We start from the raw sequence: 18,652 nt of genomic DNA on the forward strand, positions 1-18,652 counted from the left end.
ACTCTGCTGATTGTGTCCTTTGATGCACAGAAGTTTTCAATTTTAACGTGATCCAATTTTTCTGTTTTTACTTTTGTTGCTTGTGCTTTTGGTGTCCTATCCAAAAAAATCATTGCCAAGTCCAATGTCATGAAACTTTTCCCTTGTGTTTTCTTCTGAGTTTTATAGTTTCACCTCTTTTTTTATATACTAAAGATGTCAGTGTCTCAAAACAAAGACATCCTCTTACATGACTATAGTTGAGTTATCAAAATCAAGAAATTTATCATTAATACAGTATTATTATCTAATTCACTGTCTGACATTTGAAATGTCATCATTTGTCCCAGTAATGTTTTTTTTGGCTATTTTCTTTCCTGGTCTAGGGTTCAATCCAGGATCATGAGTTGCATTTAGTTGTCATATCTCTTTATTCTCAATCAATCTGGATAATTCCTCAGTCTTTGTCTTTTAGAACATCAACACTTTTGAAGAGTACAGGCCAGTTATTTTGCAGAATGTTTCTCAATTTGAACATGATTAGCTCCGGAATATATTTTTGGGGGGAAAAACCAAAGAAGTAACGTTGTGTCCTTCTTGGTACATCATATCAGGAGGCACATGGTGTCAGTTCATGCGTTACTGACAATGTTAACTTTGATCTCTTGATTGAGGTGGTATCGTTTACTGATGATTTCGTTTTATAACTTTCATTGATGATTTTTGCCTGAGTCAGTGTTTACTATGATGTTGGCCAAATGTTGATTTTATAACTCCATTCCTTCTATAGTTATTAGTTGGCTTATTACTTATTCATTAATTTTTTTATATCAGTGTGGGCTCATGGATTCTTATTTGATTCAATGGGTTATAATCCATTACCATCATTTTTTATCTTGACGTTCAACTTGTCAGTGAAGAGTTTTAAGCAGGGACAGGAGTTGCATTTTGAAAAGCTGCCCTGGCTGCAGTGTGGAGGGGCCCAAAGGCACAGGAACCAGTGAGGAGGCTCTCGTGGTGCCCTGGGGAAATGAGGGCCTGAGCCTGGCAGTGGGGATGGGAAATTTTTAAGTAGAGTCCAAGATGATAGGAACCCAGAGTAGACCTCCTGGTCTACGATACAACTCCTCCTTCCCATCTCTCCTGGACCCACACTGACCTCGCACACACAAGCCTGATTTAGTGCCCAGAACATAGCAGCACTGGAGAAAGACTGGTTGGTTGAATGCAGGCACGTTCACGCGTCTCAGTCACTACAGCTTCCATGTCCACCCCTTGCTTTTCAGCAGCTCCAGCTCCCACCCCACATTTGTTCTCCCCAGGGGTCAGTTTCTCAGGGTACCCCCCAAAGAGCTGGGCCTGTTCCAGAGGGAATGAGGAAAGCTGGTGGTAGGAAAGCAGGCTATACCTCTGGGGTCTGCCCTCTAGGCCCAGCCCTGCTGCTGTGTGCCTCAGTTTCTGCATAATGGGTTTAAGGAGTGAACTTACCTCCCCTCTGGTACGTGAATGATCTCAGGGTTGATAAATTCTGGGGTGGATGCTGGGTTTCCATCCTTGCTTTTGCCCTTAATAGTCTGGGACCCTGGACAAAGTCATTAACATCTTGAGCTCTAGTTTCTTCATCTAGAAAGTGGGGCTAATGATACCTCCCTGGAAAGACTGACAAGAGGACCAAATGGGATAATTGTTATGAAAGTCATCTGCAAACCGTATGGTTGATGGGAGACTAAAAGTTCTATTAAGGACCTCCTGGGGATTTCCAGCCTCCCAGAGTATGAAGGTGGAAGGCAGGGAAACGAGCTGGGCCGGGAGAAGGATGTCCTTACCTGCCCTGGGAGGACTCTAAGAGCCACCACCCCTTCCTCCATGGCCTTAGAGCTTCCCAGGTACAGGACCAGGCATATGAAATGTGAATTTAGAGGTCTGCCTTTTTGAATGACAATAGACAGACAGAGCCCTGTCCCCCTTTTGATGGCCTGACTCCCTTCTACCCAATATACACCTCTCACCTCCCTCCTCCAACCCATCCAGGGCATTAACCTGTCTGGGGGCCAGCGTCAGCGGGTCAGTCTGGCCCGAGCTGTTTACAGTGATGCTGACATTTTTTTGCTGGATGACCCATTGTCAGCCGTGGACTCCCACGTGGCCAAGCATATCTTTGACCAAGTCATTGGGCCAGAAGGTGTGCTGGCAGGAAAGGTGAGGCCTCCCAGAGGCTAAGGGGGCTAAGGTGAGGTCTAGGGCCACAGGAGAAGACTGGTGGGAGGCCAAGGGGTTCGGGTGAGACCTGGAGGGATGGAGGGCCTGAGGAACAGGAGCATGGGCTGGGCAGTGGGGGAAACGTGGGGCGGGAGTGGGGGACGATGCCTCTCAGGCACTGAGCCAGCTGCGCTGAGCACGGGGTGAGTCCCTGATGTGTCTGCTCATGCTGCCGGCACACAGGCACCTCACGCTCGCTCCGTGGCCCCGCGCCGTGCCAGGGGTGTGCGCTGAGGGCAGTGGGAGTGATAGCCTGCTGCCTTCTCCCCAGACACGGGTGCTAGTGACGCACGGCATCAGCTTCCTGCCCCAGACGGACTTTGTCATAGTGCTAGCTGACGGGCAGGTGTCTGAGATTGGCACTTACGCAGCCCTGCTGCAGCGCAATGGCTCCTTTGCCAACTTTCTCCGCAACTATGCACCTGGTGAGGGCAAGGAGCACCAGGAGGCCGACAGCAGGACCGGTATCTGCCATTCTTGGCCCTCCGTATTCCCCTGCCCTCCCAGCATCTCCCCTGTCCTGGAGCTTCTGAGTGTCTGTGGACAGGCCCAGTGTTGTACAAGGGAGGTTCTGGGGAACTTGGACCATCTGCGTGATGTCAGACACCACCAACAGGGAAAGTGAACTGGATGGATTCAAGTCCTTCCTCCTCATCTTCCTTCATGTGTCAAAAGGGCCTAAGGGCCCAGGCCCAGCTTGTACGGCAAAACTGTTTCACAGATGAATTGTTTAGTAAATATGCAAATGCTTGGAAAAGTCATTTATTTATCAACAAATATGTATTGAGCAATTACTATGTCCAGGCACTATTCCAGGCGCTGAGACAGCAATGAACAAACAGAAAAATCCCTGTCCTCATGGAGCATATTGAGACCCCCTTGTTGTCCAGTCCTGGCTCCCCAACCCCAGGCTCCCAGCTGGCTCACAGACCTTCTGGGCTTTCTCGCCTACTTCCGTATATGCAGCTAACATGTCTTGAGCATTTACTAAGGGCTATGCCCCTTGCAAGCTCTTGACACACATTCTTTCCTTTAATCCTCACAATGACACGATGAAGTAGGTACTATTATTATCCCCATTTTACATGCCTGCTTAAACTCATGCGGCGAGGAAGTGGGATTTTAGCTCAACCAGTCTGACTCTAGAGCCCAGGCTCCTGACCCTTATATTTGAATCCCCTTCTACGTAGTCCCTGATGGGAAGCTTTTCTTCCTCTCTAACCTAAGTCTTTCTTGCCACCCTTTTTCTTTCCAACACGAAATTCGTCATTTATTTTTCTTGTTGTTCTTGCTGCCCTCTCAGTCCCTCTCCCCTTGCCTCTCGCTTGTCCATTCAGGCCTCTTCATTGGAGTGGGGCGGGGGATACCAGGGGCTTGCGGGCTGAGCTAGCCAAGCTCTCCTTTCTGCCTCCCCGCTGCAGCCTTGGAGGACAAAGAGGATGAGGAGGTGCTGCTGATTGAGGACACGCTCAGCAATCACACAGACCTGACAGATAATGAGCCAGTGACATATGAGGTCCAGAAGCATTTTATGAGGTGAGCACCTGCGAGCTCTCAGCCCCCGGGAGACGGTACCAGGGCTCTCAAGCCCTGACGGGGGGCGCAGGTGGGCGTTCTCCCTGACGCACCCCGGGCCTCCGGCTGCAGCCTGAACCTCCTTCTGGGGCTCTGTCTGTGGCTGTGCTGGAGGCCTCCTCCCTGGGCCTGACCAGTTGCCTCCACAGACAGCTGAGTGCCATGTCCCTGGAAGGAGAGGGCCAGGGTCGGCCTGTGCCCAGGAGGCGCCTGGGTGCGGCAGAAAAGGTAGTGCAGGCAACAGAGGCAAAGGCGAGCCATGTGCTGACCCAGGAGGAGAAGGTGGAGATGGGCACTGTGAGTAGGGTGGGCGGGGAGGGATGGAGGGGGTGGGCAGGCCCCTAGCAGTCCCGGGGCTCACCGGAGTCCTCTGTCCAACCGCTGTGGCCATGCAGGTGAAGCTGAGTGTGTTCTGGGATTACGCCAGGGCCGTGGGGCTCTGTGCCACGCTCGTCATCTGTCTGCTGCACGGGGGTCAAAGTGCGGCTGCCATTGGGGCCAACGTTTGGCTCAGTGCCTGGACCGGTGAGGCTGTGGTGAACGGCCAGCAGAACAACACCTCCCAGAGGCTGGGCGTCTACGCCGCCTTGGGAATTCTGCAAGGTGAGCCTGCAGAGATACCTAGAAGGGGCTACAGTGGCCCCTTCCTCATCTCTGGGCTGCTGGGTCCCCCAAACCATGCCCTCGCCTCTGAATCTTTCTCCACTGTGGCAGCCCCAGGGACTCCCTAACCCACCCTAGCAGTCTACCTGCCTCTGGCCCTGTCTAGCTCATCCTAGCCATGCCCTGCGTCTGAGCCTGCCTAGTTCACCGAGGCTCTCCCCCATCTCGGAACCTGCCCCGGCATGCCTGCCACCCGGCCCAGGTGAACGAGCGCCCCTCTCCTCCTCCACCAGGGCTCCTGGTGATGCTGTCAGCTGTCACGATGGCGGTGGGAGGCGTCCAGGCTGCGCGCTTGCTTCACCAGGCCCTGCTGCACAACAAGATGCGTTCGCCGCAGTCCTTCTTCGATACGACGCCCTCAGGCCGCATCCTTAACCGCTTCTCCAAGGACATCTGCATCATCGATGAGGTTCTGGCTCCCACCATCCTCATGCTGCTGAATTCCTTCTACAACTCCATCTCCACCCTCGTGGTCATTGTGGCCAGCACGCCACTCTTCGCTGTGGTCATCCTGCCTTTGGCTGTCCTCTACCTCTTTGTGCAGGTGTGCCCTGAGTGGGTGGGCATGGCTTTTTGTGAGCATGGCCGTTGTGTGGCCGGAGCTCTCCCGGGGGCCACCAGTGGTGGGATGTAGGGAGGTCAGGCCCCACAGCTTCACAGCTGGATTTGGTTCAGTAAATACCTCTTTGAAACTCATTTTCCTCACCTGTAAAATAGAATCCTAGAACCTACCTCACAGAGTTGTTGATAGGATAAAATGAAATCCTTGTAAATTGTGACTGGCCCTGGAACTCCTTCCTGCTGGCTATTTTTAATAAAATATTGTCAACGGTTTGAGACACATTATCCTTCCCTTCTTTTTAGATATATCTAAACTTACATACATGTTTTTAACATGGACGAGTTGATAACATTCAGATACAGCTACCTATAAAAGGCATTTGTGTTGCTGAGCCCCTATCCTGCCATTAATTAATCAGTCAGTGAAGGTAATCCACAGGTGGCCAGAAGCTCAGGCCTGTGTGTGAAGACTGTGCTCTGTGCTGGGATGGGGGACTCTCAGATGCAAATCCTACATGGCCCTGGCCATCTTGGGGCCCACAGGGTAGAAGATGGAAGGTGGAGGCAGAACTGTGTTTTTGTGGGGCTGAAGTTTAAACAACTGGGGGGTGGGGCGGGGAGAGGCTCTTTAAGAAAAAGAATACAAAATTATCTTATTTTTGCAAATTTTGCAAAATTTTGATTGTGTGAACACACTGCTAGGGCCCCTAAGTGGAGACAGGCATAGTCACTGACAGGAGGCAAAGCAGAGTCAGTGCAATAATCTAGGCCCCCGCAGAGGTGAGGGGGTCAGGAGCTGAGAGGGAATCGGGAAAGGCTTCGTGGACACAGTGGCCTGGAAGAGTGCGCAGAGCTGACCAGAGGGGAAGGGTGGGATGGGTTCGTGGAGCCATATCAGGCCCCCAAGTCTTGGGTTCTTCTGGGCGGAGCGGGAGGAAGGGAGCAAGGTCTTATGGGGCAGTGGGACTGACGGGGAGACGGCTCACATGGGTCCAGAGGGCGTGCTGGACTGAGTTGGGGCCCCACGGTCCTGACTCCAAGCTCTTTCTCCATCCCCTGTCAGCGTCTCTATGTGGCTACGTCACGGCAACTGAAGCGGCTGGAATCTGTCAGCCGCTCACCCATCTACTCCCACTTTTTGGAGACGGTGACCGGCTCCAGCGTCATCCGGGCCTATGGCCGCAGCCAGGACTTCGAGGCCATCAGTGATGCTAAGGTGGACACCAACCAGAGGAGCTGCTACCCCTACATCGCCTCCAACAGGTCAGAAGCTGCTCCCTCAGCCCCTGCTCCTCCCATGAGTTTCCACCAGTGTCTCTGCGGGAGAGACCCTGGTGTTCTGGGTCCAAGCCCCTCCTTCCCCCTGAACAGCCCCCTTCTTGCATCTGCCCCGTTTCCTCCTTGCCTAATCCCCACAGGTGGCTGGGGGTCCGAGTGGAGTTCGTGGGCAACTGTGTTGTGCTCTTCACTGCACTCTTTGCTGTGATTGGGAGAAGCAGCCTGAGCCCAGGGCTGGTGGGCCTGTCTGTGTCCTATGCCCTACAGGTACGCAGAGGTCTGGGTCCTGGGTCAGGGCCACCACTGGGGCAGAGGCCACACAGGTTTCACAAGCATCTCCTGGGCACCTCGCTCTGCCCCAGATGGGGACCAGCCACAGGTTCTGCTCCCTGGGACTGTGAGCTCCCAGTCAAGTGTGGAGAGTCACTCCCACCAGCAGGGGATGGTACTGTGGGGTGCACACACCTTAGTGGAGGAAGGCACAAAATGTTGTAGGAGCCCAGAGGAGGTCTCTACCTTGGAGTGTTGGAGAAATTATCTTGGAGCTTGGCCCCAAGAGACAAATAGAATTTGCCCTGCCTGCACAAGATCTAGAGGTCAACCCTGACAGGGGTTCCGGGGGCAGGGACGTGGAGAGCTGGAATACACCTCATGTCACAAGCCTGCAGGGAAAGTACACGGAGCAGGTAGCTGGAGCCTGGGAAGGTCACCCTGATATCAGCCTATATTGTCAAAGCGTTAAATAACTGCAGATGGAATTTTTGTGAAGCATATCATATTTGCAATGCCTCAGGTGACTCAAGTCTTGAATGTTTTGTAAACAAAGGACAATCCAGACAGGTCAGTCTTCTCAAACTTTAATGTGCATATGAATCACCTGGAGATCTTAAACTGTAGATTCTGATACTATAGACCTGGGGCTCTGGCTTCAGCGTTGTCTATCAAGACTCCTTGATCCACAAAGTGTGGTCCAAGGACCAGTTGCATCAACATCATCCGTGAGCTTCTTAGCCATGTAGAATCTCGCGTCCCACCACACCTACTGAATTAGAAGCTACATTTTAACAAGATTCCCTGGGAAATCTTTCTTGTGCATATTAAAGTTTAAGAAACACTGAGCTGGGTGGCCTTTTGTTAAGTCTGCATTGTCACTGCCTGAGGTACAGTTGTGATTTGAGCCCCAGGTGGCACATCTATGGGTTTGCCCAGGCCCACCTGGGTCATAGCTGGGATAGGATAGGAGCATAGTCAAGGAGTCTGAACTCCTCCCAAAGCCATTTCAGGGGAGGAGAGATTGCCCCGCTTATGACCCAGTCCCTTTGGCTAGGTGACATTGGCTCTGAACTGGATGATACGAACGATATCAGACTTGGAGTCTAATATTGTGGCCGTGGAGAGAGTCAAAGAGTACTCCAAGACGGAGACTGAGGTGGGTACGGGATGAGCCTGGGGCAGGGAGGGGTGCTTGGTGACCCACCATCCCTACACCCCCAGGCCAGCTGTTCAGGTGGCTCTTCATTCATTCATTCATTCATTCAACCCTTCTTGAGTGTCAACCAGAGGTCTATGTGAGGAGGTGTAGAGCAAGACAAGGTCTGCCCTCAAGCAGTTCCTGATGTAGTGGGAGAGGACAGCTCCCGTTGTTCCAAGCCCTCCTTGGTCACAGTACCTTGTCCTCCCTGGGACCCCCCAGTCCCGTGCCCTGCCTCTGTCCCTCTGTCCATGAGCTCATCCAGCCTGGATCCTATGCTCCATCAGTGCCAGTGCTCTCAAGTCCCTTGCCCTTCTCTCTCTCAGTCATCCTCACCCCAGTTGAGCCCATCTGTCTACCTTCTGAAACATGCCGGTGCTCAGCTGCTAAAACGTTGCTGGAGAAAATCATTGATTTTACTTCAAGTTTATAACCACACACCACGGCTGGGTGTTCCTGTTTTGCTTCTCCAAGAAGCATGTGTTCCCACTTTCAGAAAGTTCTGTTTCGACCATTCTCTTTCCTTAAACCCCCACATCCCCTTCTCCCTGTGCTCCGTCATCGACCGAATGACTCAGTCATCGGTCATCATAGGCTCAGTCATCCACCTTGCCTAACGCTTCAGTGAGAAAACGGCTTACAAGATGTGAACTCCCTCAGCCTTCCTGCCTCCAGACTTTCAAATCTGCCTGTGTCCCTTCCACCTTCTTCCTTTCTCATTTCAAAGTCCACTCCCTCTACTTCTTTGCATGGCCACCCAAGGACTTCACTTCCTCAATCACACCCTCCATCTGCTACATCATCCATCTTGCTCCCTCTGTTGGATGATTCCCATCCACGCACAAAAATAAGTTCTTGCAGCTTCCATTCTAGACACTCAAACCAACCCTCCCTTTCCCCTGTATCCTATGTCCCATTTCTCTGCTCTCCTTTGTCGTGAGACTGGCTTTAAAATATGGTCTGCAGGTGCTCTCCCCACTGCCTCATCACCCTGTAGCCTGGTTTCTGGCCCTATCACTCCACTGAACCCACTCACCAATGACTTTCCCGCTTCCCGACCTAGGGACACTTTTCTGTTCTCATCTAATTCAACCTCTCAGCAACATTCAGACAAAATAGCCCCTCGCTCCTACTTGGAAAGCACTTCATGGCTTCTGTGACCTGAGCTCCTGCCCTGTCAGCCCCCATTGAGCCCTACCCCACCTGTTCCTCCCAACCTGGCCTCTCCTGCCCATGGGGCCCCCATCTACCCCTGTCTTCCCCAGGCATCCCCTGTCATTCCCACATGCCCCATTCTCTGGGATCGTCAAATTCTCCCTCTTCGTGCCTAGCATTCCCATATCCCCTCTCTACACACATGATCCTGTCTCCACATTCTCAAAAATTCTGCCCCCAACCCTACTGTCCATTCTTTTGACACCTCCTCAAGAGAGCGGTCTACCTATACTGGCTGCTTTGCTTTTTGACTGCTGACAGTCTGACCCCCCATTTCAAAACACCCTCCACTCTCCCTCTCCCAAATAGCAGCAGGGAGATCCTTTAAAAACACACCAAATCATGTTATTCCTCTGTGCATGGCCCTACATCTTACTCAGGGTAAAAAAACACAGTCCTTAAAATGGCCAACAAAGCCCTATGTGATGGGGCCATCCACTACTTGTCTCCTACCTCTCACCTTTGTCATTGCGATCCAGAACACACCTGGAAGTACTTGTACTTGCCGTTCCCTCTGTCTGGCATGCCCTTCCCCCAGATATCTACTTGTCTTGATCCTTCACTTCCTTCAGGTCTTTATTTAAATATCACCTCCTCCAGGAAGCCTTCCCTGACCACCCTGTACAGAATAGCAACACCAGGCACTTATCCACACTCATCACCATCTGACATTATGTAGACTTACTTATTTGTCAACTGTATGCCCCCCTAGACTCGGATGTAAGCCTCATGGGGACAAGGACTTTGTCTTGTTTACCATTGTTGACCCCACTACCTGTCACGGAGTAGCCACTCAATAATAAAGAATGGTGAAAGGGGGAGCGAGGGCAGGTGGGAGGGGCCACTTAGGTCCGTAGGGCACGGGGGAATAGGGAAGAGCAAAGTTCTGTGGGGAATAATGTCAGAGGGATAAAGAGACATTGAACCACAAGGTTGGGCCACATGAGCACCAGGGCCTCCCCGCCAGGGTCCCTGGTGGGTGAGGATGGCAGGGGCCTGGGGAGGGAGGCAGACCAAAGTTGGGAGATGGCTGGGCTGGGGAAGAGGTGCCCCCCTGATGAGGATCCTGTCTTCCCCTGGTGGCCAGGCCCCCTGGGTGGTGGAGGGCAGCCGCCCGCCAGCGGGCTGGCCACTGCAGGGTGAGGTGGAGTTCCGGAATTACTCTGTGCGCTACCGGCCGGGCCTGGAGCTGGTGCTGAAGGACCTGAGTCTACAAGTGCGAGGTGGCGAGAAGGTGCGTGTGGGGCGGGTTTTTCCCTGGGAAGCGTGGGTCTGTGGGATGGCAGGGGCCCAGCCCAAGGGTCTGCTTGGCCTCCCAGGGGAGTCCTGGCAACAGCCCCGCTGACCCCCTGCCTCCCCCTGACGGCCCCCCACTGCCTCCAGGTGGGGATCGTGGGCCGCACTGGGGCTGGCAAATCGTCCATGACCCTCTGCCTGTTCCGCATCCTGGAAGCCGCGGAGGGCGACATCCTCATCGACGGCCTCAACGTGGCCGACATTGGGCTCCATGACCTGCGTTCTCAGCTGACCATCATCCCCCAGGTAGCAGCCTGGTGTGGCCTGGCCACACTGACCAGTGACTCTGGCGGCAGGTCCCACCCTTGTTCTGTAGCTTGGAGTTCAAGACTGGGACCTCTCTCTGGGAGGCTGGAGCAGAGCCACAGAGCGGCCCGCTGTCGTGGGTCTGGAAGGGTCAGACGTCTCCTGCCCAATAAGACCCTGTCCTCTGACCTCTTGGACCAGCAGAACAACAGGCCCCTCCACACAGCCCACCCCAGAGGCCTTCTATCCTGGCCCCCTGGTTTCATAGCTCTGAATTACATTTCACTTTTTCTGACTCCTCTGGGGTATTTTTTTCTGCTGACTGGACACTTTGGAGTCAGATTAGCGGTTCAGGTTTCTGCCTTAGCGCAGGATTTTGGGTTGGCAAAGCTGAGGTTTATCACTTCCCCACAGGCGTTTTTCTATCTCCTTGGCCATTGCCTCCCTCCTGGAGGGCTGGGGTCAGAGTGGGAATGCCGCCACCTCAACCCCTTTCTTGTTCCCTGGTCTCGGGGCCCATGGCTCCCTATGGGGCCTGAGCTGCCTCCCTCTGAGGCCTTGCTTTGTCCCCAGGACCCCATCTTGTTCTCGGGGACCCTGCGCATGAACCTGGACCCCTTTGGCAATTACTCGGAGGAAGACATGTGGCGAGCCTTGGAGCTGTCCCACCTGCACACGTTTGTGAGCTCCCAGCCGGCAGGCCTGGACTTCCAGTGCTCCGAGGGCGGGGAGAATCTCAGGTAACAGCTGGGAGTGGGTGGGTCAGGAATAGCACTCTGCAGCAGTATAGAGGGTCTAGCATCAAACGACACCAAATCCAGGCCAGCCCCCTCCTGCCCTCCCACTCCCATCTCAGCCAGCGTGAACTCAGGGGGCGCTGTCTTGTATTGAGCATATTCTGTGTGCCAGGCACTGTGCGCTACTTCACTGACTCCTCACACAAGCTCCAGAGAAACTGAGGTGGGGCCAAAGTCACACAGCTGGGAGAAGACACGCCTGGGAGATTGCAAAGCCCTAATCGGTCCTCTCTTGTGAGATTGTCAGTGTTGTGCTTGGCCTGAGGAGGGGTTGTGGACTGAACCTGTGGAGCAGATAAGAGGAAACCTACAGAGCCTTAGAGAAATCTTATATATTTTCCAAGGTGGATGCAATTTTGTTTGTGGTTTAGAAGGGGGCCAAGTGAGCTCTCCGGGCCTTTCTTTGCTTCCTTATAGCCCCAGACTTTATATCACCAGTTGCTGTGCCGTGTATCAGGGAGGGCCAGAGTCACTTCTTACTGAGTCTAAAGGCTTGAGACACTTGTAGCTGTGTTAGTTGTGTGATTTGGAGCAAGCTGCTTAACCTCTTTGTGCCTTCTTTTCCTTTACTCTGATGGGATAATAACAGTCCCATACCTGTTAGCACCATGCCGCCCAATAAGAATATACTATGAGCCACATATGTATAAATAAAATTTGTCTAATAGCCACATTAAAAAAAAAGGAAAAAGAAACTGATGAAATAAATTTTAATTGTGTATTTTACGTAGCCTAATATATCTAAAATATCATTTCAACATGTAATTGATACAAAAGCTATTATGGATAGTTTGCATTTTTTCAAGTGTGAAATCCCGTGTGTATTTTTACACGTACAGCACATCTCAATTCAGACTTGTCGTATTTCAAGTGGTCAACAGTCACATGTGGCTAGTGGCCATCATTTGGACAGAGCAGTCGTAGGGTTATTGTGATGAAATGGAAAGCACTTAGACTGGATATACTCCTGAGAAATTTAGCTATTCGTATTATTCTACTCGGTCCATACCTACGGACTGGACTCTCTCCAGAAAAAACAAAAACAAAAACCTGTACATTTGCTCAGCACTTAATAGTGTTCAAGGCACTTTGGCCTCTACTGTCTCCTTTAATCTTTACTGCAGTCCTGTGGGCCAGAAATGAGGCTCCAGAGTATAAAATTATTTGCCCAAAGCTGCTCAGCTAGCAAGGGGTGGGGCAAGGACTCAGGGAAGTGAGAGCTTTTGCCCCAAAACTTTCCTAGCTGCATCATAGCCACTGGTGGGATGCCCCCGCCTCCCCAGGCAGCCCTGTAAGAATGAATGTGCACAGTACTTGGATTTCACTTACACAACCATGTTGGGGGTGGCTGGCGGACGAGCCTAGGCTTTCAGACCCTGTGCCCCACAGCTGTTTTTTGGTCCATTCTCCTATCCTTGCTTGCCATCAGCACCTCTCCCCAGAGCATCCCCTCCATCCCCACATCCACCAGGATCTGAGACAGAAATCCACTCCCCTCCTCCCTCATTGAGCTTGTAGCCACTTTAAGTATAACCTGTATCCTGTGCCAGTCCCACCATAAATCAGCCCTGAGCTCTATCTGGCGGCTCATTCCGCTGCCAAAACCTTCATTAGTTGCGGGAATAGGCCGGGGAGAGAGCCTGGCCTTCACTCGGGCTGTAGTGACTCACCCCTGCGGGAAGGGCTGAGGTATTTGTCTCTGGGTGTGGGGGGTGCTGCAGCCTCTGTGGTTGGGAACACAGCCTCTCTTTGTTCCTTAGCTCTAGCTTCCAAGGCAGGAGGTGGAAGGTATGCGTTCCACCCCTCCTCCACCTTCCCAGGGACCAGACACGGGGAGCCCCCCATAGCCTCCTCTGCCCTGTCCCTTCCTTGTTCCCACAACGGAACCCTGACCTATATTCCCCATGGGGGCAGAAGATGACTAAATTGTGTGATATTAGGCTCAGCAAGATAACATGATGTGTGCAAATATCCAGGAGGAGTCATTTAAGTGTGTTATTACTAAGGTGTAAATGACTGATAGATGGAAGCAGAAAAACACGGTGACACTAGTTGAGGAGTGAGGATAGGGAAGAAAGCACAGGAACAAGAGGCCAGGGGTGCCAGAGACAGACTGGGGATTTCACAACGTTGTTAAGTACTGGCTCTACCCGCAAGGCCCCTCATTATCCCTGTGGTGTCCAGACCTCAACTCTGTGTTCCAGGAGTACTGGGCTAAGGCAGAAATGGGAGAGGTTAGACAGAGAGCCAGCCCTGGGCCATTGGGAAGGAGTGGAGACAGAAACAGTTTGGGGAATGAGGCCTGGGGGCAGGTTGGGGGCACCCAGCTAGAGATACCTTGCCTTCCCCATTTTCAGCGTGGGCCAGCGGCAGCTCGTGTGCCTGGCCAGAGCCCTGCTTCGCAAGAGTCGCATCCTGGTTTTAGACGAGGCCACAGCCGCCATCGACCTGGAGACTGATGACCTCATCCAGGCCACCATCCACACACAGTTTGAGACCTGCACGGTGCTGACCATCGCACATCGGCTCAACACCATCATGGACTACACCAGGTGGGGCACTGGAACCCAAGCAGGGAGGGACCTGGTGGGGTCTCCTGGGCCGTGGGGAAGTGGCAGGCAGATTAAGGTTATCTGGATATGTGGATATGGGAGCCTCGTGGGATCGTCTAAGGTTTTGGGGTGGGGCAGAACAGTGTGGATTATCTGGGCACCGGGGGCACAGTGATGCTTTCTGAGACACAAGGGACACTTTGGGGTTACCAACATGTGGGGAAGGGGCACACTGGGGCTCCTTAGGCATGGCTCATTTCCCCCCCCCACCCCTTAATACTATGAGGTGAGGGGAACCAGATCCTTCATGCCAAATCCCGTCACTTCCTGAGCACTGTTTCCAGAGTGCCCACATGGCCATGGCTTCATTTGAGCCTCATTCCCGTCCTGTGAGGTAAGCGTACAGACCAGGAAGCCACGGAGGAAAGGTGCACGATGCTCAGGTCCCATGCGGAGTAGATGCTTTGTTGTGGGAAAGCAGAGGGCTGAGTCCCAAGCCTGGCTCTGCTGCTGACTGCTGTATGACACTGGGCAATTCACAAAACCTTCATGAACCTCTCTCTCTCAGGGTTGTTGTAAGGAGTCAATGAAATAAACCGTTAAAAGTGCAGGTGACTGGAGGGGTGGGATAGGGAGGGTGGGAGGGAGACGCAAGAGGGAGGAGATATGGGGATATATGAATATGTATAGCTGATTCACTTTGTTATACAGCAGCAACTAACACACCATTGTAAAGCAATTATACTCCAATAAAGATGTTAAAAAAAAAAAAGTGCAGGTGATCCTAGGAAGTGCTGTCCTTTATTGTAATTCTCCCTAGAACCAGCTTCTCAAAGGATTAGGGAAGGAGCCTTGCTCTTGGTATCTTATGGCTTCATTGGGGAGGCAGCTCACTCAGCCAAAAGGAAAAAAATGTGACCTGTTTGCTCACTGTGCCTAATGTCAAGGTGTGCTGCTGGAGGACAGGGGAGGGGCTGGGTGACTCAGAAGCCTGATGGAAGCGAGCTGGTGCTGGCCTGCCAGGCTGGCTCCCTTGGAGACACGGGAGCTCAGAGTGAGGAAGAGGCAGGAGGCTGCAACAAATCTATTCTGAAGGAGTATAGTGGGAGTACATCAACGAGGCTTCATTCACAAAACAAACACCTGCAGGGCATGGGGAGGTGGGGAGATACATGGACAGGGCAATGGGCAGACCTTGGCCCTCTCTCAGAAGTTCCCCACACAGCTCCCAGGGGCTTGGGAACCAAGCTGAGAATGCCTGATGCTACTGTCTGTTCCATCCCTACCACGCCGCCCCCCTCCACTCCCATCCAGGATCCCACTGGGAGAAGGGAGGGTGGGCAGCAAGGCCCGGGCCCTGGGTCCAGACAAAGGAAAGGGCTGGACTGAGAGGATCTCTAACTGAAAATGGCTTTCACCAGCAGCCCTGAGGGGCGAAAACTCGAACTGACCTTGGGGGTTGGGAGTTCAGTCATTCGAGTGGGGCAGGCAGACATTAATCAAATAATCACGCTACTGAACGTGTAATTAGAGCCTTCAGGAAGGAAGCAGGGGTCCACACGTGTAGGCCAGAGGAAGCCAATCCACACAGGGCAGCCAGGACACTTACTCTCCAAAGGAAGGGAAGCACCAGCCAAGCCCTAAAGGATGAGTAAAAGTTGGGGAGCAGGGGAGGAGATGGGGTAGGGAGGGAGCTGAAAATTTCAGGAAACGGCTGCATCACATGCAAAGGCCCTGAGGTAGGAGGGCACGTGAGGCTGGAGGAGAAAGGGTGAAGGGGCAGTAGAACCAAGAGGAGAGGGAGAAAGAGACAGGCCTCAATCTGCTGCATTTTGAGGACCATGGGAAAACATTCAGTCCTTACCCTAAGGGCAATGAGAAGCCACTGAAGTGAGGGGGGCAGTCTCCTGGGCTTCAATTTGGGCAGTGGCTAGGCAGTGATGTCCACAGACACACATCTTCCCAGGACACGTTTCTGGGAGCCCCATAGGTGGGGAAACAGAGTGGGTGCAGTCCAGGCCCTCTTATTGAGGAGCATCTCCTGGGACTTGGGGGAGCCCTTTCTGCTCCTGCCTCACCCTGGGAGCCAGCCTGTTGGCCCCGCACCAGGTGCACCCTGTGTTTAGTTGGCAAGAGATTCTAATCCCAGGCCCGGGCTTGACTGTGTGTGTGTGGGCGGGGGGAGATCCACCCATCAGCAGCAGCCAGATTTGCAGCCAAAGCCCCACATTCCAGCATCAGGCCTCACTGCAGCCCAGTTTCCCGCCGTGTGCCTTTTTGAGTTGGCACAAAGCAGATGGAAGCACACAGGCCCTGTGACCCTGGTGAAGGGAAGGGCTCATTAGGGAAGGTTTTCAGAGCCGCGACTAGCAAAGATGAATCGGACCTTGTGTTTGATCCCAGAAATTGCCTCATCTGCCAGGACAGCAAACGGAGTGGCTAAAATAACCAGCCTTGCAAGCATGCACATGTGGTGTAGCGCTGTGTTGGGTGGGTTGACTGAAGTGGGAGGGTCGGCATGTCACTGCGGGGCCTGAGCAGTACACAGAAGGGCAGGGTTGGACCATGAAACCAGATCTGGGCTGATGGAGACCTGACCACTTCTTTTCTTTGGCTAGGGTCCTGGTCCTGGACAAAGGGACAATAGCTGAATTTGATTCTCCAACCAACCTCATTGCAGCCAGAGGCATCTTCTACGGGATGGCCAGAGATGCTGGACTTGCCTAAAACATATTCCTGGGATTTCTTCCTGGACATTCCTGGTTTTCATCAGGAAGGGAAAGGACACCAGATACGTCTACAGAACGGACTGGATGGCAAACGCTGGGGGCATTTGTCAGGTTTTTGTCCCTGTTAAGTGCCTGGCAGGATAACCATGCTAAATGCTCCAGGTGAGGAGGTGAAGCCCAAGAGGCAAATGACATGCCCAAAGTCATAGCTAATTTGAGGCAAAGCCCAGACTAGTCCCCAGGTCTCCTGATTCCCAATGTGGTGTTATTTCCACACTGTACTGTTTTCAATCATTTCATGGCATGACCTCCCTACCCCCATGATTTTTCATATTTTCTACTCTGAAGTTTTTTTTTTTTTAATAAAGCTTTTTCCTTCTGGAACAGAAGACTGCCAGGTCAGGCCGTCCCTAGGAACTGAGTCTGGTACTCTGGGGTGCTGGCCTGGATCCATTAAAAATGGAGCACTGATGAAATAAAGCTACGTGTCAACAATACATACACCCCAATGTAGCCTTTCTCTGTTCACAAGGTCTGGGGGCTAGGACCTTTAGAGGAGGCAGGGAGGAAGGAGGGAGAGACAGAGGTAACCTTTATACACATCTACATGGCTGGAATTATCTGAAAACGTCAGACCCAAGAACTTTTGGCTAGAGATATTGTCTTCACAGCCAAAATTCACTGGGTAATTGCCAGTAGTTCCTGCGCTGCTGTGCAGATATTGTAAAAAGGTGAGAAATAAAGCCCCTGAAATCTGACCCGAGGCCTCTTGGGAAAGCTGCTGTGAACACCTCCACATTTTTTTTTTAAGTTCATTTTATTTTTTAAATTTATTTATTTTTGGCTGCGTTGGGTCTTCGTTGCTGCACGCAGGCTTTCTCTAGTTGCAGTGAGCGGGGGCTACTCTTCGTTGCAGTGCGTGGGCTTCTCATTGCGGTGGCTTCTCTTGTTGTGGAGCACGGGCTCTAGGCGCGCGGGCTTCAGTAGTTGTGGCACATGGGCTCAGTAGTTGTGGCTCGCGGGCTCTAGAGCGCAGGTTCTCAGTAGTTGTGGGGCACGGGCTTAGCTGCTCCACGGCATGTGGGAACTTCCTAGACCAGGGCTTGAATCCGTGTCCCCTGCACTGGCAGGTGGATTCTTAACCACTGCGCCACCAGGGAAGTCCCGAACACCTCCACATTTATGTCATCCCTCAGACCACTACGCCTGCTTCTCTAGGGCAGGGGTCCCCAACCCCCGGGCCGTGGACCGGTACCGGTCCATGGCCTGTTAGGCACCGGGCCGTACGGCAGGAGGTGAGCAGCGGGCAAGCGAGCAAAGCTTCATCTGCTGCTCTCCATCGCTCCCCATCACTTGCATTACCGCCTGAACCATCCCCCGACCCCGCTCCCCCCCACCCCCTCCATAGAAAAATTGTCTTCCATGAAACCGGTCCCTGGTGCCAAAAAGGTTGGGGACCGCTGCTCTAGGGGATGAGAAATGCATGGTGCTTTATTTCCTTGCCCCTTTAACAGTCTGTTCCGGACAGGTCCCCATCACCAGTGAGATCTCCAAGTCATTCATCTTCCTCACTCTGGCTGAAGTTGAATGTTGGAGCACAGAGCAGCCAGAGGCTGCCCCCTATCCTGACAGTCCCAGGCTGGTAAATGAGATGAGGGGGTGAATTAAATTTGCTTTTTTTGAGCAAGCCAATGAAGCGTTTATTTTTCTGCAGGTCAGAATTTACCTGGCACATGGCCTTCTATTTGGAAGGCATCTCTTCTCTTTATTACCTTACTAAGTTTTCTGGTCTCCTCTGACTCTCATTTCTTCAAACTTTACTCTTGGTATAATGTGGGTGATGGCTTTTTTTTTTTTCCTCCACCCTAAATGGTTTGCAGTAGGTGTGGAGATGGCTCCTTTGATCTGATTTTTCTATATGCATCGGGCCAGCCTGTGCTGCAGGACTATTTGTTAAAGGTTAATCACATTTTTTTTGGCAGGCTGTTTCTGCCCAGGATGTTTATGAGTGTATAGAAGAAGACTTCCATC

General features: G+C 52.4%; 1 protein-coding gene across 8 annotated transcripts in view; it reads left to right on the top strand.

Annotated features, from left to right (window-relative positions):
- Positions 1 to 17,266, top strand: part of ABCC3 (ATP binding cassette subfamily C member 3) — a 43,127-nt gene extending 25,861 nt beyond the window's left edge. For 4 of the 8 annotated variants that reach the window (XM_061177018.1, XM_061177019.1, XM_061177021.1 and 1 more), the window contains 14 exons: positions 2,011 to 2,178; positions 2,510 to 2,702; positions 3,660 to 3,774; positions 3,963 to 4,110; positions 4,209 to 4,416; positions 4,710 to 5,020; positions 6,101 to 6,300; positions 6,456 to 6,582; positions 7,643 to 7,744; positions 10,089 to 10,235; positions 10,385 to 10,543; positions 11,117 to 11,283; positions 13,698 to 13,892; positions 16,511 to 17,266. In XM_061177018.1, the coding sequence (XP_061033001.1) occupies positions 2,011 to 2,178; positions 2,510 to 2,702; positions 3,660 to 3,774; positions 3,963 to 4,110; positions 4,209 to 4,416; positions 4,710 to 5,020; positions 6,101 to 6,300; positions 6,456 to 6,582; positions 7,643 to 7,744; positions 10,089 to 10,235; positions 10,385 to 10,543; positions 11,117 to 11,283; positions 13,698 to 13,892; positions 16,511 to 16,619 (2,349 nt within the window). In that variant the 3' untranslated portion in view covers positions 16,620 to 17,266. Of the gene's footprint in view, positions 1 to 2,010; positions 2,179 to 2,509; positions 2,703 to 3,659; positions 3,775 to 3,962; positions 4,111 to 4,208; positions 4,417 to 4,709; positions 5,021 to 6,100; positions 6,301 to 6,455; positions 6,583 to 7,642; positions 7,745 to 10,088; positions 10,236 to 10,384; positions 10,544 to 11,116; positions 11,284 to 11,452; positions 11,714 to 13,697; positions 13,893 to 16,510 lie in introns of those variants that run through there. The other 4 variants (XM_061177017.1, XM_061177020.1, XM_061177023.1 and 1 more) reach the window with 4 other exon arrangements.
- Positions 17,267 to 18,652: the final 1,386 nt, after the last annotated feature.

The sequence above is a fragment of the Eubalaena glacialis genome, chromosome 19, assembly GCF_028564815.1.
Source record: "Eubalaena glacialis isolate mEubGla1 chromosome 19, mEubGla1.1.hap2.+ XY, whole genome shotgun sequence".
NCBI classification, from domain to species: Eukaryota; Metazoa; Chordata; class Mammalia; order Artiodactyla; family Balaenidae; genus Eubalaena; species Eubalaena glacialis.